The 26,112-nt window shown below is 41.0% G+C and overlaps 1 protein-coding gene across 2 annotated transcripts in view; it reads right to left on the minus strand.

Annotated features, from left to right (window-relative positions):
* The window catches only part of VCAN (versican), a 156,225-nt gene that overhangs the window by 34,192 nt on the left and 95,921 nt on the right, over positions 1-26,112 (minus strand). The window contains exons 8-12 of one of the 2 annotated variants that reach the window (XM_068247930.1): positions 17,790-23,246; positions 13,632-13,748; positions 11,720-11,833; positions 3,950-4,108; positions 3,754-3,836 (exon numbers count right to left, since the gene is read on the minus strand). In XM_068247930.1, coding sequence (XP_068104031.1) covers positions 3,754-3,836; positions 3,950-4,108; positions 11,720-11,833; positions 13,632-13,748; positions 17,790-23,246 — 5,930 coding nt within the window. The remainder of the gene's footprint in view (positions 1-3,753; positions 3,837-3,949; positions 4,109-11,719; positions 11,834-13,631; positions 13,749-17,789; positions 23,247-26,112) is intronic. The other variant, XM_068247934.1, reaches the window with a different exon arrangement.

Genomic DNA, 26,112 nt, shown 5'->3' on the forward strand with positions numbered 1-26,112 from the left:
GCTGTGAGGAGGCCCTCAGATGCTGCAATGCCTTTCCTTCAGCCAGATAGTGTACCCTGGCACAGCCTCCTCTCCATTCCTGTAAAATTTATGGACGATTAAATACGGGGATCTGCTGTTTATGGAAAAGTGGCACTTGGCTCGGAGAGGATGTAACCTTGCAGGAGATTAAGTGATCTCACTGACCAATTTTATGACAGGCCTCTTGGGGATATCCAGCTGAGACATTGTCTGTTACTGTAGAGCTGTTATTTACCCATATTAAGCAATGTGCCTTGGAAGTAAAAAGTTGTTTGATAAATGCAGTGAATTATAAGTTGAGAAAACTCTGGCCATGTATATAAAGTTGCCTGACACAAGTACTGTATGTATTATCCTTAGTAACCAATTATCCTCAAATATAAGTTGACCTCCTGTTTTAGTTGACTCCAAAATTTGACCCTCTTAAGCTAGAATTTTTTATTGACTCAAGTATAAGTCTAACCAGCAAAGTTAGTGACTGCACTTGGGGACTAGGAGAAATTAACAGCTGCGCTTGGGGATCAGGAGGGGTTAATGGCTGCACTGCATACAGTATTGCAGCCATTAACTTTTCCTGTCCCTTAAGTGCAGCCAATAATGCCTCCAGGCCCATAAGTGCAGCAATTATTCAATTGCCTTCCTTTATCAACAAAGTATCACTTACCACAGGGTAAATTGCTGCAAATGGAAGTTTCAACATTAGTACACACATTACTCAGTGTGCTCAGTGTTTCCTGTGACTCGTGTATAAGTCGACCCCTATACTTTTATTCAGTGAGTCAGACCTACATTTCTAGACTATATAGACACATATATATATATATATATATATATATATATATATATATATATATATATACATATATACTTATAGTACATCTGTACTTTGCTTTTCTAACTTGAACAAACAATATGAAATGAATATTCTGACTCCTGGTTTCATACTATGGAATCGATCAAAAACAGATTTATTGCTTCTGTCCATTGTTCACAGTTATTAGAACAGAAGCCCATGACAAGTCTTCCTATTAGGACCAGGCAATGGGCAGGTCACACTGAATAGTAATACACTAGTTGGCATACAAATGCTTGTTGTGAAATTAGGCTTGAAAGATGACCAACACACAATACAATTTTATCATAGGTTCCCGTAAAACTACCCTGATTTTTTAAAAACCTTGATGGTTATTTTAACCTGTACACTACAAGAACCAAGATTCTTAACACTGACCTTTTACATAAAATAACTGTTCCCCACTAGCTCTAAGTCCCACTCACACTATATATTAGCCTACTCACCTTAGGCCATACTCTTGCTATACACTCTAAAATTATTCCCCCATTCCCCATTCCCTTCCCTGCAAGGTCCACCAATTCTGTATACACCTCCAAGGTTCCAATTCACAAAGCTTGGCAAGTTGTGGTTGTCCATTCGCCGGGACTGCTTACAGATGGTGTGTAGCTCCTGGTGCCTCTGCTCACCTTCATTCTCCTGATCTGCCCTATTGTCCAACCAGAACAACTCTAGTATCAGTACCTGATCCCCTACTGTGTCCCTTATACTGAGAGCTCACGTGTTTCTCCAGGAGAGCAGATCGTCTCTGGGGGACTCAGTGGGTGAGAGGGGGATCAGGAACTAAAACGATGGATGCTTGAATAGGGGGCTGGATATGAAATAGGGAAGGAGGGAGGATATGCAAGGGCCACCAGAAACTGTACAATCTCTGCAAGTGGAGCTGGAGAATATACTCTCTCTAAGATATAATACATTGTTCTCAGTGACCTGGTGGCATGAGTGTACTTATGCACATATCACCGAGTCACTCAGAACAGGCGGCCAACAGGGATAAAAATAAAAGCACACAGACTGATGTGCACTGGACAGGTGCATTTGCTCTCCTGCCAGATATGCTGAAAGAATTTGCCAGTTAAAGTGAACCTCCAGACTAAAAATCTACTCAGCAGCACTGAAAAGGCTTAGTATTTTTCTAACAGTTTCACAGCATCAGAACTTTGTTTTTCTTACCCAAACCTCAGTTTTAGCTGCACAGAAGAAAACTGCCTGGGCACTTATTTCCCCTGATGCTGTGCAAAGCATGATGGGATTTCTGATGTTGTTGTCCTCGTTCTGCTGTTTTGGCGCACTTTTTTTTATTTTTTATTTTGAATTTGAGATTTGAAGCCTGTCGCGCAGAGCTGGGAGGGGTGATCAGGACACATGACAGTTGGAACTGTGTCTCATGCTCCCTATCACCTCCTTTCAACCCAAAAATTGTTTGCGCTCTATGAAAAAGATGGCTGCCCCCATGAAATCACAAACATTTGCCTGTTCTTTTAAAACAGGGTGGGTAAGAGATTATATTACCTATCTATTTTCATTAACATAACTAATGTAACTTAATGACAGTATGTTTGTTTAGGCTGAAGTTCCTCTTTAAAGAGGACCCGAGGCGGGGTTCTAACAACGAAATCCCCATACAGAGGCTGGGTCTGCCTATAGAGCCCAGCCTCTGTTGCTAGTCAGATTCCCCCTAAGTCACCCCCCGCGCTCAGCTAGACCCCATTAATCACAGCCGCGCTGTGCGGCTGTGTTTACCTCTCCTCTGTCAGTCTCGGCTGCTCCCCCACCTCCTGCATCGCTCTGGTCCCCGCCCGCGTCCCTTCCCTCCAATCAGTGGCAAGGGAAGGGACGTGGGCAGGGACCGGAGCGATGCAGGAGGTGGGGGAGCGGCGAGACTGGCATTAGAGAGGTAAACACAGCCCGCTGCGACACGCTGCGTGTCGACATCGCGGCTGTGAATAATGGGGTCTCGCTGAGCGCAGGGGGGGCTTAGGGGGAATCTGACTAGCAACAGAGGCTGGGCTCTATAGGCAGAACCAGTCTCTGTATGGGGATTACGTTCTCAGAACCCCACCTCGGGTTCTCTTTAGGGTAAGTATTTAACTTGAAAGCCTCATCTACATGGTACAATTTTCCATCAGATCGACCAGTGATCTTTTAAGAAATTGCATCAAGTGTAGACGTCCATATTGTTTCTGATAAATTTAGCGATAGAGTTTGCATTGACAAGTACCCAAAATCTATTGAAAAACCGGTTGGAAATTATCTAATAGATCTGTCGATCTGATGGAAAATTGTACCGTGTAGATGAGGCTTTAGACCCCCCTGTCCTGTATCATTGAGACATAGCCTGGCATGATAGCCTCTGTCTTTTACACTTTACTTAAAGGGATACTGTAGGGGGGTCAGGGGAAAATTAGTTGAAGTTACCCGGAGCTTCTAATGTTCCCCCACAGACATCCTGTGCCCGCGCAGCCACTCCCCAATGCTCCAGCCCCACCTCTGGTTCACTTCTGGAATTTCAGACTTTAAAGTCTGAAAACCACTGCGCCTGCGTTGCCGTGTCTTCACTCCCGCTGATGGCACCAGGAGTGTACTGCGCGGGCCCAGTATGGTCTGTGCCTGCACCGTGCGCTCCCGGTGACATCAGGGGAAGCGAGGACACGGCAACGCAGGCGCAGTGGTTTTCAGACTTTAAAGTCTGAAATTCCAGAAGTGAGCCGGAGGCGGGGCCGGAGTATCGGTGAGTTGCTGCACCGGCACAGGATGCCTGCGGGGGACCATTAGAAGCCCTGGGTAACTTCAACTCATTTTCGCCCGACCCCCCTACAGTATCCCTTTAAAATCACAACACTAATCCCTAATTGATGTAATTAATTATGTTGGCTTACCAGTGTGCTCCCATCAGTCCAGCGGAAATCATGTTCAAACATCTTATCATTCAGACCAATCCACTGGTAATCGTGACCCAGGCCTTTTCAGAGAGAGAGAAACAGGACTTTAACACAGTTTTAAAATGATCATGCAAGACCAAAAATAGCATGAAACATCATGGAGACATAGTAGAGAAAGTAAATGGAAACTCACGGTTGACGAAGCCCTGTTCTTCCTGTGACAAGATGCTGGTGAGGTGACCTCCCTGCACACGGCACTCCCTCTCAGCTGCATCCCAAGTGCGTCGGTGGGCAAAGTATTTGTAGCAGTGTCCTTGGAATTTGTGCCAGCCGTAATCACAGATCTCTGTGTCTGCATGGAGATTAGATTAATTATATGGAGCACCAGATTTATTTTTTTCAGCGAATAAAGAGGCTATAGTCTTCATTAGCACCATAAATGGTTGCATCTGCCTCATGATTTATGTGTTAATTCGTCAAAGGACTGTAGCAGATGCATGACAATTAGCTTTGACTTCTAAATGAGTCTTCACAGTTTTGTTTCTCAGAACTCCAACTCTAGCTACAGTGAAAGCACCAGGCGTATAATTCAATGCCGCATTCTATGCATACACAAGTTCATTCTAATTTAAGAACCAGATATTGATAAGAGTGTCCCCTAATCTGGTTTATATATTATCTCACATCCAAGCTGTCAAAAAGCTTGTTGGCAGCGCAAGGCAGTCTATTTAAGAGCAATGACTTATATCTTTTATACTCACACGCAAGCAATACGCAAAAAACACAGCTTCTTGTACCCGCCAACGGCTCAGAATAAAGTATTTTCTGCCTATGTGCATTTCCCTTCTTAATCTTAAATTAATTGAGGCCTAAGCAGTACAGTTTTGCCATGGAAGCACATAAATATGCAGTGCCCATCTGCCTTAAAGGGATACTGTAGGGGGGTCAGGGGAAAATGAGTTGAACTTACCCGGGGCTTCTAACGGTCCCCCGCAGACATCCTGTGTTGGCGCAGCCACTCACCGATGCTCCGGCCCCGCCTCCGGTTCACTTCTGGAATTTCAGACTTTAAAGTCTGAAAACCACTGCGCCTGCGTTGCCATGTCCTCGATCCCGCTGATGTCATCAAGATCGCACAGCGCAGGCCTAGTATGGTCTGTGTCTGCGCAGTACACTCCTGGTGACAGCAGCGGGAGTGAGGACATGGCAACGCAGGCGCAGTGGTTTTCTGACTTTAAAGTCAGAAATTCCAGAAGTGAACTGGAGGCGGGGCCGGAGCATCGGTGAGTGGCTGCGCGGGCACAGGATGTCTGCGGGGGACCATTAGAAGCCCCGGGTAAGTTCAGCTCATTTTCCCCCAACCTCCCTACAGTATCCCTTTAATATGCTCAGATGGTAGAGTGTGAAAAATTATGCACCACTGCACGTTTTTTATTTAATAAATAATAACACTAGATTAACCTTGTTGTGACCATGACTGGTTGTGGCTCATTGACAAAGGGTTACATTTCATAACTCTAAATTGTCACAGTAGCTTTCTACACCACCATAGGAACGGCTCCATAACCAAGAAAAATATTAATGAACAGCATTTGGAAAATGCACATGAGAAAATAATATTGATTTTGGAATGAGTTGCTAGATAAATGCTTTATATAAAAAAACACAGGGAATGCATAAAAGGTATAAAATGAACATTATGGATTTAGCTTTAAGAGAAGTAATATAAAAGTAGTTAAGTTTTACCCTCCTGGCACAGACAAGTACCAAAAGCAGTAAAGTTTACCCTCCTGGCACGGATAATACCCAAAAGCAGTGAAGTTTAACCCTCCTGGCTAGTATTAATAACAAAAACGGTAATGTTTTACCCTCCGGGCACAGATGAATACCCTATTATTTAACTGCATTACTTTACATATCTCAGCTACATGTGAAACTGGACCACACATGGGTAGCTTATCATAGATCTTATTTCTTCAGATTCGCCTCTGCTAATAACTGACACATGACAAACCCTTTCATTTTCCTTTTTCGTGTATTCCTGGCAATTAACTAACTTAAAGTTTTTTTGGCCCCAGAAAAAAAAGATAGTCAGATAAACAATCAAACAGTTGTGTCAGAATGCAAAAAAGTAAAACCTTTAATGTGACATGATAACAATGGCGTACAAGATTCAATTCTTATGTCAGCCCCTTCTTGTAGAGTCTAAACAGGGAAGAGGGAATTATTGTCAGAGTGTCTAAGTGGAAACTGTATCAGTGTATATGACATTTTATTTAAAAATGTTTTTGGATTATTTATAGAATTTCAGATTCTCATCTCTTTTATGAATTTATTATTTTTGAAAAATTTAAATTTTAAATGTTCAGTACAAGGTTGAGCCCTGATGCTCAAATGAAAGGTACATGGGTTTTCAATAATGAGGTAAAGCTACAATTTCTTGCTTAGGGGCGGTTCTTAACCAGACAGAGCCACAAGGACCAGCATTCTAGTCTTTGAACCTAATGGACCAGTAAGTCCATGCTGTTAACTAACCAATAGTGATGAACAAACATTCTCCAAACATGCAAACTTCCACCAGCCAGGAAGGAAAATAATGGAGCATCATGCCAGCGGCTGCCAATCATTCATCCGACACCTGGTTAATTAATCAACCTGGGCTTGTGGAAGTATGAGTTTGCCAGTCTCTTTTGCAGGGAGTTCCATCTGCTGATTTAGATGCTAAATTAGCTGTATTATTTTGTAAAATTTATTTATTTTCCAGCTTCAAATATACTACTATATTGCTACTATATTGCTTCCTACGCCAGATTCTTAATAACTCCACATTTCGGGGTAACTTATAAAAACTGAGGAAAAGTGGCGATGAGTTTTTAAACAACCAATTAAAAGCATTGTTTTCATCATTTGCCAATCTTCCATCTTCAGGTATTGCCTTTTGCTGTTTAAGGGCTCTTTTCCACTAGTAATCACCTAATGCAAACCCAAACGCAAGCATTTGCAATTGTTTCATCAATTGTGATTGTGATTGCGATTATGCTTTAACGTTTAAACATTAAGGCACAATCGTACTTAAAATCGCAACTAAAGGCGATTGCACTTCACAAAAAAAGGTATTGGCGAAAAATGGAAAAAACTTTCCGTGATTCCTATTTTAAAGTAGTAACCCTAGCGGTTCCAAAATCGCTAGCTTTTTGGGATTTGAGTCAAATCGCTCAGAGGATAAGAAGAGCCCTAACTGATGATTGCCCTGTGGCATTGCTAGAATCTACAGTAACACAACACTAAAGAAAATATGACATTTGTGTAAATACAAAGAGATGTTTAATATTTTACCTATTAGATCATGAGAGAAGGTTATGGGCGTGAGCGTCTTGTAGTGTCTTAAAGCACATATTGTTATATGTGAAAGACAGAGCTCGACAAACTGCAAGTAATAAAACTTAATCTGAGCATTAACCCACACCCATCCTGTGGTACGACATGGTACATGATCAATCTGCTTGGCAGTTCTTTAAGTCCAACAACTTTAGGACTGATGCGGCAAAATGTAGTCTCCTGCCAGACGAGTGTGTCTACATTGCTAATACGGTTTTATTTTGTCTGGCAGAATGGAAATTTGGCTAGGGTTCATTTTCTCAGTTCCCAAACCACTGCAGAGCCCTAAGCTAAGGGAAAAATAAAATCCAGACGCAAGGAACCAAAAATCTGTTACTGACTGATAAAATGGGAAACCTTTAACCAGTTATGGAAGCAGTTCCAGTGGTATTTGCTGTCTTGTTTTACTAAGAGCCCTGGAAAAGTGCATGTATTATTTTGTTCTCCATTATATTTTGGTGGTATTGTCTGAACTATACATATAATGTTCAGTAAGGTTCTGCTACGGAGAAAGTGAAATCATTTGTATTTTTTCTGCCAGCCTCTTGAAAGAATAATTCATCTCAAACTCCACTTAATCAGTTATGAAAGATTTATGATCCCGCAATCTCATTCATTCATGTACCATTATTTTGGGGTGCCAAAGACTGAAGCAGGAGGGGTACAGTACACAGAAGAGGCCGACCTCAGCTGACCCTTACTGAAATCATTAGAGTGGAGATCTCCAGGGCTGGATTTCTGCAAAGACCAAAAAGGCCCGGGCCTTGGACAGCAGCTGGCCAAGGGCGGCTGGACATGAAAGAGGGATTGCTTGCTGCATATGGAAGATAAGGCTGCTAATAGAATATGGAAGTTCCAAATAAGTAGCAACATATGGACAGAGGAAGCTTCTGCTCAAGGGATCTGTATATAACTAAGGGGCTGCTGTACATGAAGGTTCAACAGAAGAAGGAGCTGCACAAGGTTTATGAGGAGGGTGATGCACATGGAAGGGAAGCCACAAGAAAGTTGGTCTAGGGGCAGGGAAACTATAACTACTGGCCTTGGAAACCTCTGTGGAATTAAGTTGCTTTGCTTAATCCTCCCCCCCCCCCCCCCCAAAAAAAGGACATAAATAAATAAAAGAAATGAATGCTAAAACCAAGAAGAAATTTTACTCTGAAAGACTCTACATTGGTATTAGTACTACTAAGCAATGGATAGATAGTAAGAAGCCAGAAGCATTTCTGAGTGGTGACTAAGTGGTTGTCACTATCCTCTTTCTGCACTAGAGTCCAACATTTGACACTGTATGGAGTTTGTATGTCCTCCCTTTGTTAGTTTTCTGGGCACTCTGGTTTCCTCCCAAACTACATAAACATACTGGTAAATTAATTGTCCTGCCCTCCCTCTACTGGCCTAAGATTATAATAGAAAAATGTGACTACAAGCCAAGTACTAGTCCTCAAACCATGGCATCTAACCAAATGCAGCTTTTCATGTATCTTGTGGCCGAGCACTAGCGTCCTACTACCACCTTAAGTGAAGCGCTATGTGGACAGCCATATTACCAAGTGCTATGTACCCATATTAACCACATCCTCTCTAACTGCTTTGGCCTTGAGCAGCAGGTCATTGAATTAGCTGAACTTTATGGCCTGGAAGACAAGTCTTCACCTAGGCATGTCATACTCTGGCCTCTGACCATTGCAAAATCCTAGAATTAGTCACATAAGGTAGAGCCAGCCTTCCATTTGCTTTGAAATTGCATTTCATCTGACTCAAAGAGGCTAAGGAGAGCCCCAGTTTACAGTAAGTGACTGTGGACCAGTAGAAAGGCTGCATAGTTTGCAGCATTACCACCAGTTTACCAGTCAACAATCCACTACAAGAAAAAGAAAGTACTTGAAGTGAAATAAAGAAGTTTGTTCTTTACAGAAAAGCTGCTTAGCTGAACACTGAACAGGACTGCACACTAGGGATGGTCGGAAATGCTGATTTTTGATTCACACAAAATTCCTACGTCCACAAATGCCAATTACCAATACTGCAACATTCCAATGGCTTTCCGATTCTGATTTCCGCAGAGTTCGATTTTTGCCATTTTTGTTAATAATGTTAGGTAATTTAAATTAAATTAATTTAAAGTAAAATCTGTTATATTGGCCAAATACTTCAGAGTTGGAAGTATTGGGCCAGTCAGAGAATGCAGAATTTTTCCATGGAAATCGGATTTCTGCAGTAATTTTAGACCAATCACAAGATTCCGATACTACCAAGTTTTCTGAGTCTTATGATTAGTTTAAAATGTCTGTGGTTTTCCGATTTCAGAGGTAAAGTTTTGCACTCTCTGATTGGTCCAATGCTACCGAGTATTTCAGAGTCAAATCTGATTTCCATGGAAAATGTCTACATTCTCTGATTGGTCCAGTGCTTCTGAGTTCTGTGATTGGCCAAAAATGTCCAAGTTGCAGTAATGCTGCATTCTGACGGATTTTCGATGTCCAAGTGTTAATTTCCAATTACTGCTGCTTGGAACACTCTGAATTCCGACTGAATTTTCCATCCATCCCTACTGCACAGAGATAGCAAGGCACAAGAACTGCATTATGAAATGCGCTACGGAATGGACACAGGGTTAAGCACCAGACTCTCCTGGGTACAAGCGCTGAAGTCATGTAACAGAGGGAGAGAAAAGCAGATGTTATGCAGAAAACAATCTCTGAATGCAAGCTTTAACACTAAAAGGAATTCTGCAGCACAAAGTGGCGTTAATAAACGGATGAAATAGATATTTGTGATAGATATACAAAGGATAATCCTTTGCGAGCCAAAACAGATGTGGCACTTCTCTGGAAGCAAAGATTGCTCACTGCGGCCTGAAATTTAGATCCTTGTATTTCACCTTTAGGCTGCTATTGGCCAAGCTAATTACACCATGGGCTTGATTCACAAAGCCGTGCTAACTGTTAGCACGCTGGTGAAAAGCCCATTATTACACCTAAACTCAGTTCAGGCGTGATAAAATAAACTCGTGCGCAAAGTTTTGCGCATAAAGGTTTACGCGCGCAAAGTTTACACGCGCAATGCCAATAAACCCTATGCGATGTTTCGCGTGCACCCATCACCACCACGACCATCACACACCCACACACACACCCATGCACAGAGAGGAAGAATGGAGGACAAGTGGGTTACACCCTACTGTGGGAACTACAAAAGTATTGGCTAAGGAATACGCTACAGGGGACACTGAAACACTGGAACACAATACAAAAGACCATGGGAGGCTGGAATACCTTATGGGGTCATTGGAATAAGCTGTACTGCACATTTCACGCTGCCTGAAACAGAATTTTATTCATTCAGAGGGTGCTATATTGGTGCTAAATAATGGCAGAATGCCAGCGGTGCTAATGTACACGTGTACAATGGCTCTGGTGCCTGATCTTAATCCAGTTGTTGACTTGGAGGGATTATTATTTTGAATTTACTACTAACTCTTATTCTAGGGTAGTTTCTTAAGAGGGAGACAGTTATCGTACGGTATCGGTATCTCGTATCGGTATCTCATATGATCGGTATGCTTTTGGGATGTTTAGGGAAAACAGAGTGCCCAGAGGAATCCTATGCAAACATGGTAAGAACATACAAACTACATAAGGTACTGTCCGGAGGTCCCAGGAATCAAACCTGGGACCCCAACACTGTAAGCCAAAAGTGCAAACGACTTAGCTACTGTGCTGCAATGTCTAATATTACTAATACTTGTCTTCTTCCTGCTGTTATCTGCAATTTATTAAAAGTCATTACGAGCATTCTATGTACCTACAATAAGACACCTGCTTGCCTGAGTTTACATACATCTGCTACAGAGAGCACAGTAGAGCTATGTCATATGCCCACTCATAGAAAATAGCCTGATTAATTGAGAAGCAAAGCACCATAAACACAACACCATAATGAGTGAAGGACAGCCAAAGGACTTTAGAAGAACACAGCAATCAATTATTCTGGGATAGATTAACACACCACAAGTAAGTCCCATCACCACCAAACCAGCAAGTGTCTATTATTCTCACTATTGCATGAAGGTCCCGTTGGCTGTCCCCCTTGCTGCTGTTTGGTTTTATCTGTATAAGGTATAACAAAATGCTGACTTATAATAGATGCTCACAAATTAACTATAAGTAAATATCTATCAATACTATAATGTCTGATGGACTATATTTTACTAGGGATGGCAATGCTTAGGACAACTCATGTGATCAGTTTGATCAGCTGATCGATTTGTAAGGCTCTGATTTGCTGGTCATGATCATGCGTTAAACCAGGAAGTCATCACAGTAAATCAGAACCTTCAAAATCAAAATCTATCAGCTGATCAAACTGATCACATGCTTCTCCATGAGTTCTCCTAAGCATTGCCATCACTATATTTTACATCATCTGGTGATTCCACTGCAGCCCAGAGCCCACTTCTATCAAATATAAGTAACACATAAGCTCTCTGTAGTTGAGTTGGTCACTAGATGAGAAAGGACACAGTACTGGTTTATCGCATTTATTTATTTGTGTTCTTTATGTTTTACAGTTTGTCCCTTACCTTGTTCACAGAGTGCCCCGCCGTAGCTGGGTAGACACATACACATGAACGAGTCTATGCCGTCCACACATGCAGCTCCATTGCGACAAGGATTGGATTGGCATTCATCAATATCTATTCAAAAGAAGATGAGCTAGGATTACAGTAGTGAAAAGAAAACAGGCAATGCCCTTGCTTCTCTATGTGATTTGTTTGTACACTATTTATCTCCACATTACCGTGGAGTATTCAATATGGCATTTTCTAAAGGCGCAGTTAGGAGACGTTCAAAGTCTTATCATTCACAATAATGAATCAGAATTAATCTATGAACTCTTGAGGCCTGAATAAACTGTGCAACTTGTAATCATAATTGGTGCATATGAAACTCACTGGGGTAAATGGAATTGCCAGATCCAATAGTGAACAGGAAGATATATACCAAAATAGTTGAGAACATTTTCAGTTGCTCTATGATTTAATGTTTTCATCTAGTTGAGGCCTATTTAAATGGACCACTGTCACAAAAATGCAGTATAAATTAATTTTATCCTATGTTTTTGTCTCTTACAGTAAGTAGTAAATAGTCTGACAGGATTTGAACTAGTCCATCTCCTTATGGGGGATTCTCAGAGTTTTCCTTATTTATTTAGTTGTAAACTGAAGTTCAAGCTGTTGGAGGATGAAGATGGATCCGTGTGTTGCCTGGCACACTGATCTTCCACAAGGACCCGCACACTCAAAAAATCTTCTGAAATTACAAACTTCCTTTATCAGAAAAATATTTCTTCAGAATCCAATATATTAAAATCATGACAGATGTGCACATTTCTTGGCTTGAAGATGGGCTTCGCACCCGAAACAACTCTAGGCCTCTGGTCTAATTGCTTGGTCTAGGCTGGTGTCTGTCGCCATAAATTTGGGAACATATAATGTTGTGATTTTGTGTCTACCCACAAGCTACAGCATTTGATGGTTATCTGATTGCTGGAATGTTCCTTGGATTTGTCACGATTTTAATATATTGTATTCTGAAGATTTTTTTTATTATAAAGAGAAAATTTGTAATTTCAGAAGAATTTTTGAGTGTGCTGGTCCTTGTGGAAATATTTAAGGTGTGTCCGGCGTGGTGCTCTGGCGGACTAACCTTGCATCTCATTAAACTGTGGGGGAATGTGGCCTGGAAACCACATTCCATTATATCAATTGCTTGGCACACTGATTCCATTTATTAGAGCTACTTGAGAATACTGCAGTCTGCAGCTGTGACAGTTTGGTGTCAGATGTCCTCACCAGGTACTTTAATCGTGATTTATCTAAGACTACTACTTCAGTTCCTATATTGGACTTTGGAAACATTTGAACTCAGGGTTTAAATAGAATGGCTACAATAAAATGTTGTCTTCAATGGAACTCCCTACCTCCACCCATTAGGGCAACCCCCTCCTTCAACACCTTCAAGAAGGCCCTCAAAACTCACCTTTTCACTCTGGCCTACTATCCCTCACAAGTGCTCTAAACCCACAGCTGAACTCAGGTCCCCTACCTCTTGTGTCCCTACCTCTCCCTCTAGATTGTAAGCCTTTGGGCAGGGTCCTACTCCTTTTGTGTCCTACCTGATCATGCACCTCCATTACTGTGCATTCATGCTATGCATTTGAGTGAACCTAAATTGCCTAATCTCCATGCTCCATCCAAAGACTGACTAAGCATTACCTTGTACTCATACTGTGCTGCATGATCTGGTCTTTCTTGTATTCCTGTATTGTCATATTGCTGTATGTAACCCCTAAATTAATGTCCAGCGCTGCGTAATATGTTGGCGCTTTATAAATACAATAAATAATAATAATAATGGCTTTCTGCATTTTGAACATCTCCATTGGTTCTTGCACTTGTAATTTATTAGGACTGTAGGAGCACTCCAACGTACCAATTTCGCATAGTTCCCCACTGAAGCCCGGCAGACATGTGCACACGTATGAAGAAGTACCACGAGCATAACATGTTCCTCCTTGTTGACATGGATTTACCCTACAGGGATCTTGAGCTGCAACAAACAATAAAAAAGTTGAACAATATGTATATTAAAAAAAAATCAAGAATGCGTGCATGTAGTAAGTTACAAAGGCAATGTTTTCTAAGCAAAGGGGTTAATTCATAAAACTCCATAAACAAAACACGCATTGCACACATAGCGCAACTCAACTTATGTACACAATGTGCACTGGTTGTACATCGCATTATGCTTTTTGCACTAGCTGCGCTATGTGCAAAATGCGTGTTATGTTGCTGGCATTAATACCAGTAAAATTGCCACGGTCTGCACATGACAATATTATTGGGATTTTGTGAATCAACACCAAAGGTTCCAGTTTACAGGTTTACTTTCTAACAAATATTTATTTGGCCACATTACAAGCTGCAAAGTGCAATTTGGCTTAAAAAAAACAACAACACATAAAACAAAAAAACAGGTAAGTGTATAGAATTGCTTTTCCCAAAAGGAACACTATAGGACAGCAGGTAGATATATGCAAATCAATGTTTTGCCTCGCTGAGCCAAGAAATATGTCAAGAGCAAAATTATAGGTCCTTAACTTTTTCTCCTGAGTTTTCTCCACTAGATACTTTTTAATCTTTCTAAAAAAAAAAAACCTTTCAGCACTTGTAAAAGAACTAAAAAGTAGGTAGAAAAGAATGATCAAACTTATGTTGAGTATTTTCTTGCAGGCTGAGAGCTTTAAAGGTAATTTATCAGTAAAGTTTGAAAATATCTTGTTGGAGAAATGTTAATAGGCCATAGGACCATATCCCCTATTAGCTTTTCTCCAAGGAGATCATTTTTCATCTTATCTAAAACATTACATTTCAGCACTTTACAATTAAAAAAGTACTAAAAAAGTAGGTTAAAAGGTAATATCTAACTTATTTTGAGTAATTTCTTGGTGAGAGCTTTAAAAGTATTTTATTGATAAAGTTTGAAAAAATCTCCTCGGAGAAAGCTCAGGAGAAACGTTAAGGGCCTGTTTTCACTGGAACGGTTCCCGCTCCGAATCCGCAGAGTTTCCCCGCACACAAATCGCACGGGGAAACTCTGCCATAGGAAACTATGGTGCCGCCGGCCGCAGGGCCGGCCCGCCCATGAGGCGGGGTGAAACGTTTGCCTCAGGCGGCACTTCTGGGGGGGCGGCACCCGCCCGTCCATGTGTGTGGGGGGCCGCCCGAGCTGGAGGGGATAGCGGGCAGGAAGGGGGTATTGGGCCTAGCGGCGGGGAGGGGGGTCGGACCCCCCCTCCCTCGCCTGGGTCCCCCGTCCTACGCTCCCCTTCAGCTTTAAAAAGTTCCGTGCTGGCTGCACCTATTTGTAAGAGGCCACGGGCGGGAATTACTCACCTCTTCCTCGTTCCAGGCCAGCGTGCGCTCCACTGACGTCACTTCCTGCTACGCCGCAGGAAGTGACGTCAGTGGAGCGCACGCTGGCCTGGAACGAGGAAGAGGTGAGTAATTGCTGCCCGTTGCCTCTTACACATAGCTGCAGCCAGCGACGTCACTTTTAAAGCTTTTGGGGAGCGGAGGATGGGGGACCCAGGCGAGGGAGGGGGGGGTCCGACCCCCCTCCCTGCCGCTAGGCCCAATACCCCCTTCCTGCCCGCTATCCCCTCCAGCTTGGGCGGCCCCCCACACCCACGGCTTGGGGGGGGGGGGCGGCGGCGAAAATTGCCTCAGGCGGCAAAAAGTCTAGGGCCGGGCCTGGCCGGCCGAATTGCTTGCGCTAGCGATTCAGCTGACACTGCCCACAGTTTTCGCGCGGGAGGCTGCAAATCCCATAGCCTTGCATGGCACGGCTTCTGGGATTCGCCTGCGATCCCGCACACCCGGAAGTGCCACTGCGCGTCTCATTCACACGTGTGGCACAAGTGGAAACCGGCCCTAACAGTTTACTACTTTTTCAGCAGTGCTGAGAAGTTATTTTTTAGATAAATTGAAAATTATCTCCTGGGAGAAAACTCAAGAGAAAAAGTTAATTGGATAAGGGCCATTAAGTCTAGTGTGTAATACATTTCAACATTGGGTAATGCCTTTCAATCAGGCAAGGGAAGCATAGCCTCCTCCCCTTGCACCTTTCTCCCAGTGTTGCGGAAAAGTTATCTTTTCCTAACCTCCATGTATTCCTCAAGAAAGACGTGAGGAAAATCGTATGGACAGAAACTGTGATGGAGTCTGGAATTGTAAAAACACCCTCTTTCAAGGGATGCATTTGTATCACTTATTTCTTCACACAAAACGCCACAAGTGAAAAACAAAAACAAAAAAAATCCTTTGTGGCTGGGTAGTGTACCGGTGTGGCTGGATACTGCACTGGGCTCTGCCTCTGAAACAGGAGACCAGGGTTGGACTCTCGACTCTTCCTGTTCTATAAGCCAGCACCTATTCTGTAGGAGACCTTGGGCAAGACTTTTTAACACTAATACTGCCTATAGAGCATGCCCTGGTGGCTGCAGCTCTGGCAATTTCAGTCCACTAGGAGAAAAGCTCAATATAAATGTGCTGTGTCTTGTCTTGTCTTTGTGAAAAGAACACATGATAGGAAAAAAAAGTCCTGATTTGCATATTTCCACCCAACTATCCTGAATCGATTTTTATTACAGGGGTAAACAATTCTACACAATTATCTTCTTCTTTAGAGAGGCAAAATTGTACTTTGAAATGTCTGAGGTGATGATAGGACACTGACCAATCCACCTTTCACACATAAGCACACCAAGGGCTTCCACATCTTGTAGCAAAATGCAAATGGTTATAGAACCCATACAAGACAAACACTCCTTGTGTTATTCCTTATTCATCTTCAATGCTGAAAGCAGCATCTAAATCATCTATTTCTGTCTACAGGACTCAGGGCAGTAAAATGTAATGTTATATTTAAATTCTAGTAAGCATTTTAAATATTGCAGGGATGTCAAACTGGTCCTTCAAGGGCCGAGGTCCTCACACATTTTTGACACAGATCAAATTAATTGATGGGTCTGAATCAGGAAAGGTGTGGTACATCAGATAGAACACATTCCTCTCTTTCTCAGTCCATTCTAAACACTGGCATGGATCTGGCCCTCCAGGCCTGGAGTTCGACACCTTTGAAATATTGTCTGTAGAAGATGGAAGCCTTGACACAAATAAGAAAATGTAGCCTAACGAGGGAAGATGATGTGTCTATCTACTATAAATTGTTCATATATCTAGAATTCCAATATACATGGGCCCATATGCAATTAACTTTTTCTCCTGATTTTTCTTCTAGGAGCTAATTTTTCATCTTCAATTTAGTATAACTTAATTCAGCAATTTGCTATTAAAAAACTACCAAAAATTAGGTGGAAACGTACAAATCAAAACTATTTGAAGTATTTTCTTACTTGCTGGTGATTTAAAAATAATTTTATTGATATGTTTAAAAATATCAGTGATCACATTTGAGAAAACTCATGAAAAAAAGTTGATTGCATATGGGCCATGAAGAGAAAGAACATCAGTTGCTCCATTTTACCTCAATATTTTTCATAAGTTAAAAAATATATTTGCCACATTCAAACATCAGTTAAAGAAGCCAGGACACAAATGCACACAAAAAAAATCTCTCAGATTAATGTATTGCAGATGCATATACATATCATGTAACGAGCAGGCATGAATAACACTAACAGTGATAAATTAGAAAAAGAAAACAGATCTGGACTACAGTAATCAACAACATCTTCAAGAGCATAACAATAAAAAACAAACAAACAAACAGGAGAAAAAAAACATAAAAATCAACATACACATGCATATCATGCAAATGGATATATATATATATATATATATATATATATATATATATATATATATATATATATATATATATATATATATATATATATATATATATACATATATATATATACACATATATATATATATATATATATATATATATATATATATATATATATATATATATATATATATATATATATATATATATTTCACACACACACATATACACACATGTAGTCATACAGTGATCGTGGCATGCAGACTTGTGTCTTACTTGTTATTTGCAGTTCATCAACGTTATTACTAGTGGAGATCTGGATATCAAGGTCTGGCAGTGGTGTTATGCCCCTGGCATACTTTTCTTCTTCATCCATTGTTGTCTCAACAGCATAGGATGGAATACTTGCTGCCTCTTGTAAAGATGGCTGTGGTTCTACATGATCTTCAACTGGCTCTTCTGGTATTTCAGGCTGAGAAGCATCTGTAACGTCTGGTTCTTCTGGCATTTTCTCCACACTCGGACTGTCCGTAGCAATAATGAGCTGTGAAGGAATCTCTGTAGCAATTTCCTCAGAGTCTTTCTCAGTTGCCACATCTTCAGTACTCAATGGAGTTTGTTCAGTAACAGAAACGTCTTTATCTGTGTGGTCCAATCGACTGTCCGTTGCATCAGTGCTTGTTGGCTTGTAAGTGGCAGTAACACCAGCAACAACTTCCATTCCTGAAACATGGTCAGTCTCAGAGCCAGCAGAAGGTAAAGTACTTGGAATAATCTTTCCTGTGTAGTCAGATGCACCATTGACAAGAATAACAGTTACAGGAGCTTTAGGCTCTTCTGTGACTGCTGTAGGATCCACATGCTCTTCTGGTTCAAAACCTGTCTCAGAACCTTCTGGTGTCAATGTTTGTGGCAGGATTGATGAGTCAATAATAGTTTCTGTTTCTTCAGGTGAAGGTTTTTCTGTGAATATATCAGCTGGAGGCTTCTCAGTAGATGGTAACAGAGACTCAGTCTTCTCTGTGACAAGCTTTTCCTGTGATGTTGCAGTTTCAAAAGGTGTAAGACTGGAGTCTTCCTTAGTAGGAAAACTTCCAGTAGGTGAAAGCTTATCTTCCACATCAGCTACTATAACTGTTGATGTAAGATACAGTTCTGTTTTTTTTACTTCTTGACCTACAATAGACTCATCTACACCTAAACTTCTTGGTGTATATGGTATACTAACAACTTCAGGCAATTCACTTGCTGTTGAGTCAGTAGCCACTACATCACCTGAATCTTTGCTATCAGTTACAGGAATACGTGCTGATGCTGTCTGGTCAGTTATCTTTTCTTCATCATCTCTTGGAGTACTTGCAATGGGTTGGCTGGTTGACACAATATCTTCTTGTGTAACAGAAGAACTTGTTTGAAATTCTAGCAATGAAGGTTCTTTGCTGGTCTTAGGAAAAGCATCTACTCCAGAATCATCTCCTGATGCTTCAAGTATTTCAAGAAAAGCTGTTGTAAGACCTGTAGTGGTTTCAGTAATTCCAAGGGGTGAGATAGTAGTTAAGAGAGTAGTTACTTCTGCTGATACTTTACTAGAAATGTCCTTTTCAGTAACAATTTTTTCATCATCAAGGCTTTTGGGAGTTGGTTCTGTAAAAACTTCACTTTGCTGTGATGTTTCCTCTCCAACAACAAGAAAGGGTTCTTGTGTCTTTGGAATAATTGTGGAAAATTCAGCATCTGTTTTAACTAACACTGTTTCTGGAAGTTTAGTAATAAGGGTGTCATCATCGTCCCCAGAACTCTCCCCTGAAAATAAATCTTTAGTATCAAGGGTGTCGTCTCCCCCAGAACTTTCCCCTGAAAATATATCTGTAGTATCTTGAACTACTGTGACTTGAGATGTACTTGTAGTTTCAATGAGAGGGCTGTCTTGTTCTCCAAGGCTTGGCTTTCCAGTGGAGATTTGTTGATGTGCTTGTGAAATAATGTGTGCCGCTTGTGTTGTTAATACAGCATCTGCACTTACTGTTTTGATACTCTCTGTAGTGTGTATATAAATCTCAGCAGTATCTTCTTCCTTGGTAGGAACAGGAAAAAATAAATCCCCATATCCTTCCTCTGTTGTCAAACCTTTTTCAGTCTCAGGGGTTGATTTGAGTTCCAATGCTGCTTCTGGTGTCAATGGTGCAGGCTTTTCTGTAATTTCTGTGCTTAATTTATCATCCAGACTGAATTCCGTAGGTATGATCATAGGAATAATGACTTCACTTATGGTATCGTTAGGTTGAACCCAGATGCTACTTATAGTGCTTTCTTCCAGAACTTCTAAACTAGGTGTTTTACTCGTACCAATGATGTAGTCATGTTCATCTACGATACTTATGGGTAAAGCTGTTACCACCTTTGTTTCCAAAGCTTGTTCTTTAACCGTTGTTACTTCATCTATCAACAACTGAGATGTACTAATGTTGAATCTAACTTCGGTCTGCAGAGTTACAGATACTACAACAGATTCTGTGATTGGCTTATCTTCCTCCCCAGAACCTTGATCAGTAAATGGCAAATCTGAGCTGATCAGTCGATGTGCTTCTATTTCAGGTAGGGTTGTTATGTTTTCATCAGTTTGTAAAATTTGTTCAGAATCTCCAGTGACAATCTGGCTTAACTCTGTTGTGCCAGCACTTGAAGCATAACTAACTGTTGTGATTTCATCAGATTTCGTACCTGATGGCAATGCAGATGAAATACTTTCCTCATCTCCAGAGCCTGGTTCAGCAAACAGTAATTCACTCTCTGTGAGTTTTTGAGGCACAGGCTCTGTGGTGAACTGATAGAAGATACCTGGTTCCTTCGATGTGACATCATCTACTTTAATATCTAAGTTTGATGTTTGTTCTTGTACTGTGCCTGGAGACTCTGTGACAGTGTCTTCAGATTCTTTTGTTTCGGTGCTAAGAATAGGAGTAGTCAGCAAAAATTCATTGTCTCCCTTGTCACCAGAGCCTTCATCAACCAGTGATTGCAGAGTACTTTTATCCTTTTTTAAATCCAGTGCAGTTGTTTGAGTCTCCACACTTTGAAGAGGTTCTTTATCTGAAGACACTGTGATGGTGTATACTCCTGATGGTACCACAATTTTTCTCAGAGAAGGTGTAAAAAGTTCTTCCTGCTCACCAGAACCTTGTTCGCTTAATGGAGAACTAGTGCTGACTTTCAATTCTTCTTTTACTGTTTCTGTTTCCAAGTGCAGTGCTGGTTCTTCAGTTGGTAAGATTCCTCCAACACTTTCAGTGGTTTCTACAAATGTCATCTCAGTTTCAAGTTTTGTTGAAGGTGTTGCAAATAATTCATCCTGATCTCCTGAACCTTGCTCTGTAAAAAGAGTATCACTAAGAGTTGATGGTTGAGGAATAATCTTTGTTACTGGTGTTTCTTTTGTATCCAGGACTTCAGGGCTAGATGTTTTAGGCTCACCCGTGCTTCCAGGTATAAGATTTTCTGTGTCAGGCTCTAGTTCAACATCTGATGTTTTTTCCAAGTCTGGCAAAACTGTAGTAGCATATAAATATTTCTTGTCAGTGAAGGATTCTGGAGTACTAAGATCAAGTGCTGTGGACAAATCGTCCTGATCACCTGAGCCTATCTCAGCAATTGGAAATATAGTGCTTACTTTAGATTTTACAGTTGCAGTGGATGCTGGCAGTGGTGGACTAGTAGCTTCATCAATCTTGGAAGCATCTGTTTCAAACAGGAGACTCTTAGCAGTGCTTGTACCAGCTTCAGTTACAGACTTGCTGATACTGGAAATATCTTCTTTTTCCTCTGGTGAAAGTACTGGAGAAGGTGTTGTAAATAAATGGGGTATAACTGACTCACTCTTAACTAGTTCGGATGTAACCACCATGTCATCTCCAGAACCCTCATCTAGGGATTGGGAAGTGCTAATTTGCTCAGTTTCCGGTAAGGAAGAAGTTCTTTGGTCAACAGATGAAACATCTGCTGCAGATGTGCTAAATACTGCAATATCTTCTGAACTTTTTGAAGTAAGTTGGTCATCACCTGATCCAAAGAAGAGATATGCTTTATCTTTTTCAGTTGGTGTTGGTGATGTATATTCAGAAGGTACAGAAACTGGTGAAGATGGTGTTACTGAAACACTTGGTTCATGTATAGATTCTTGCTTTGTTTCTTCTTTAGGCAACTCAGATCTAATGCCTGATGGTGGTATACGAGTTGTAATAAAAGAATCAGTGACAGTGCCTTCCTGATCACCGGAACCTAGATCGTCAGCACTTGGTTCAACTATGGTACTTTTTTGGACATAAGATTCTGTAACAGATTCTGTACTCAAGATGTGTACTTGTTCTGTGGCGTCTTTTTCTTCCTTTGTGCTAAATGCGGTAAGAGTTGTTGGCTTTATTGTAGCAGCAGCCTTGATGGACTCAGTTTGGATCTCTGCTAGTTTGTCTTTAGATGTTGGTTCTGATGCTGGTTCTCCCAAATCACCTGAACCTTCTTCTGGATGCTGAGGAATTACAGAAACTGGAAGTTTTGTTGAAACTTCAGGTAATAATTGTGCCTTGGAGCTTGTTTCTTCCACTTTCAATGATTCTGTTACCAAATCAGTCGGCACTGTAGACGTCTTAAGGGTGGATAGTACTTCAACACTATCATCTATAGCTGAGCCTTCTGCCTCAACATCCAGTTGCAGCTTTCCCGGTTCTTCGGTTGATTCACTAAAAGTAGTGCTTTCTACATCTTCTTCGAGGACTGAAGTACTAGATGGAGAAGGCAAGTCTTTTGTTTCTGGACTCTCTGTAGATACAATAGCAGAAACATCAACAACAGTTGGGATTAAAGGTGTACTGCTTTCTTTAAAAACTTGTGCAGTAGATATTATGCTAATAATGGGCTCAGTTTCTGACTCAGCAGAACCTTCCTCAGGCAAATATGAGATTGAGGTTTCCAGAAGCTTCAGAGGACCTGCGGTGGTAATTCCACCCTCCACTTTGGATGTGGACTCTAATGAAATATCCTCTGTTAGGGGTATTTTTGTTGTGGGTACAATTGGTAATCTGCTTGCATCTTGTGTAACTGAGTCATGTGTGACTTCGGCAGGAACTGATGCTAGAGCATCTGTTATTACTGCATCTGTTTTTGAACTCTCAGTGGTTTGTACTTCACTAACTTCACTACTTGTTACTGCAACTTCAGATTCTGTGTCACCAGAAGCTTCCACTGTAAATAAAGGAACATCATCTTTCAATGGTGCAGAACTGGACTGAGATAGGATTTCAGGCTCTTGTGTTGTGAACTCTTCTGTCAGTAAAGATGCTTGTGGAGTAGATAGTTCTTTTGCTGGTTGCTCGGTGTCACCACTCGCTTCGGGTTCTTGTGATTCTACTGGAGTATGATCTGGAGCAACTGTTGACGGCACACTTGGTTCAAGAGCCTCACTGGTCTCAGCAACTGATGCATTCATTGATGGTGTGGCACTTTCAATTAAGCCCCTTTGTGCCTCTTCAGCTCTGGAATCTTTTGGCTCTGGAGTAATTTCTTGTTTTCCATTAACAAATTTTAGAGATGGAGAAGTGGGAGTAGCGGTACTGTTGTCGCATTCAGTTTCCTCCTCCGACGAAGAGAATGGAATATCGGGCAAAACTTCTATCAGTAAACTTTGGTCGTCTATAGAGGCATTGCTTAAACGCAATATTTGCAGCAGTGGGTCCACAGGGCCTGATGAAAAACAGATAATGATGTTTAGCTTGTGATGTGTTAATGTTTCATTGTGCATGATTGCAATATAGACAATGAAGTATAATTTTAGTTCATGTAGTTAATAAACAATTTTTTTGACATGATATGATTATGAAGGACAAACACAATGGAGAAAAGCAGACAGAAGTATCAAATGACAGTGAGAAGTTTCCTGCAACCAATAAGACAAATGGTTTAAAGGCTAGTGTTAGGGTTGATGCACACATCCTATTCTGATTGGTCAATGATTGGCCAATTTGACCACTTTCTTCCATAATGATGGCCAACAGATTTTGAATGTTACGAACAGACTGTGTAGATAAAGATCCCATACTACATATAGGTGGTAAAATGCATCAGTCATTGGCCAATCTAAATTGGATGTGTGTACCAGGATTTACATTCATCCACTTCCTGTTTATCGTCAAAGACAACTGAAGCGAGAGCGATATTCAGACACACATACATTTTGTTACTTTTAAATAATACCTGTTGCCTGGCAACCCTGCTGATCTATTTGGCTGCAGAAGTGATGGTTAATACCAGAAACAAGCATGCAGCTAATGTTGTCAGATCTGACAATAATGTCAGAAACACTTGATATAGCATATTCTTGTTCAGGGTCTAGGGCTAAAAGTATTAGAGGCATAGGATCTGCATGACAACCAGGCAACTGGTATTGTTTCAAAAGAAATAACTAGCCTCCATATCCCTCTCTCATCAGTTGACCTTTAAATGGAATTATCAGGAGTGTTCTTCTCGATGATAAAATAGTATACTGAACATTATTTCACTATAAAGCTACATTAAGTTGATTTTATTTATTTATTAATTGCTGTAGTGCATGTAAAAATATGTGGCACATCAATACCAACCTGCACATAACCTTCCTCACACTCAGATTTACAGGACTACTCATGAGCTTCTTCCCTCCTCTGAACTCTCTCCCACAGCACATTTGCCACTCTCTGATTCTTAAAACTTTAAGTACACCTTTAAAACTCATTTCTTTGAAGAGACACTGAAGCGAAAAAAAAAATTACGATATAATGATTTGTATGTGTAGTACAGCTAAGAAATAAAACATTAGGAGCAGAGACATACGTCTAATATTGTTTCCAGTACAGGAAGAATTAAGAAACTCCAGTTGTTATCTATGCAAAAGAGCCATTGAGCTCCACGACTTTCAAAGTCGCAGAGAGCTCTGTCTTCTGAAGCTTATTATCTCAAGTGTCTTGGTTTGTTTTTTTCTGCAGAGGACAGGTCAAAAGTTCACTAGCCTGCTCTGTAAAATCATTTAGAATGCTGAGTAGTGTGTAAACTGAAAATATTAGAGAATGATGCAATGTTATTTAAAAAAAACTATATAACTGAAAGTAAAAATATGAGAATATTTTTTTTTTTTTTGCTACTAACGTTCTAGTAATTATCCGTACTACACAACCAATTCATTATATCATAATTTTTTTCACTTCAGTGTCTCATTAAAGCAAGGATATCATTTAGCCAAAGGTAATCCTTTCAGCCAGTGACTAAGCTATGAGCTGCTACAGAATGTAACTCAAGAACTCACTGCACCACAATATACAGTTTACTCAGTACCTTACCTTTTGTTTCCACCCTAACTTTGTAGACTGAAAGTTTGCAAGGACAGAGCCTTCTTTCCATTTGTTTCTTGTAAGCACTACATATTTTGTTAAGGTACCTATCATAGTTACTGTCACTTTTGTGTTGTACACCACCTTTGTACATTGCACCCATGTTTCCTATTTCTTTTGTACAGCAATATGGAAGATGATGGCACCTTATAAATCATTTATAATATTTAACAAAACTGTATGGCAATACTTGCATGGACAGCCAGCTTTGTAGTCAGGCCCGGATTTACATCACAGGAGCCTATAGGCACAGATGTCTTGGCATCCTAGACTTCGCCTTCCATGAACCTAAAAACACCCGCAGAACTGGACCGCAAGTGTGCTGGCTGGCCCACCTGTCATTCCAATCTTACTTCCCCTGCCTGTCATAGGTAGCTACAGCTGTCTCTTAGTATTAGGTAGTAAGAGCTAGCCTCAGTATTAAGTAGCTAGAGGTGTTCCTAAGTATTATATAGCTAGAAGTGCCACTAAATGAAGGGAGATATGGTCAGTGGAATACCGAGACCCAGATAAGTAACATGCTCTGTTCGTGACTCTGCATGGGTAAGGCAGGAGGTAGGCACTTGGGGAGGGGAGTGAGCCATCTTTCTATCATCAGGCGCCTGTAGGCACGTGCCTACAGTGCCTTTTGGTAAATCCAGCCCTGTTTGTAGTGTTGATTATTGCTAATATTACTTTTTATTATTACTGATTTTTTTTTTAATCACTGTAGCATCTCTTAAAATTTTTACTTTCTTAACTGCTTATTTTTTTATGTTTACACTAAAGCTTCGTACAGATTCTAGATGGTTCGGGCCTTCCTCTGCAGAGAATCTAGCATGTGTACAGTGGCCCCGATGTGTCAGTAAGAGATCTGGCCTACCAGATCATCTTGTCCAAGCGCATCCCGAGAATAAAACGCTCCTCCTTACCCCTCCCATTCCATACCGCTCAGTCACAATCCACATTGACTCCTCCCCCCTTAGAAATGCAGACTAGTGATGAATCTCTACAGCACTTAACCTTGAATTGTTACTCGAGGGACTGAGTCCAGATACCTGTAGGCGACTATCCTTATACATGTAGATGAGGCACCATCCATGTCTCAACCTGCAATTAGCTTGAGAAAGTCACTTCTCTATCATGTCCTTACTTTAAGCCCCATCTACACGATACGATTCTTTGTGCATTCGATTATGATTCTATTT

The sequence above is a fragment of the Hyperolius riggenbachi genome, chromosome 1 (assembly GCF_040937935.1).
Source record: "Hyperolius riggenbachi isolate aHypRig1 chromosome 1, aHypRig1.pri, whole genome shotgun sequence".
NCBI classification, from domain to species: Eukaryota; Metazoa; Chordata; class Amphibia; order Anura; family Hyperoliidae; genus Hyperolius; species Hyperolius riggenbachi.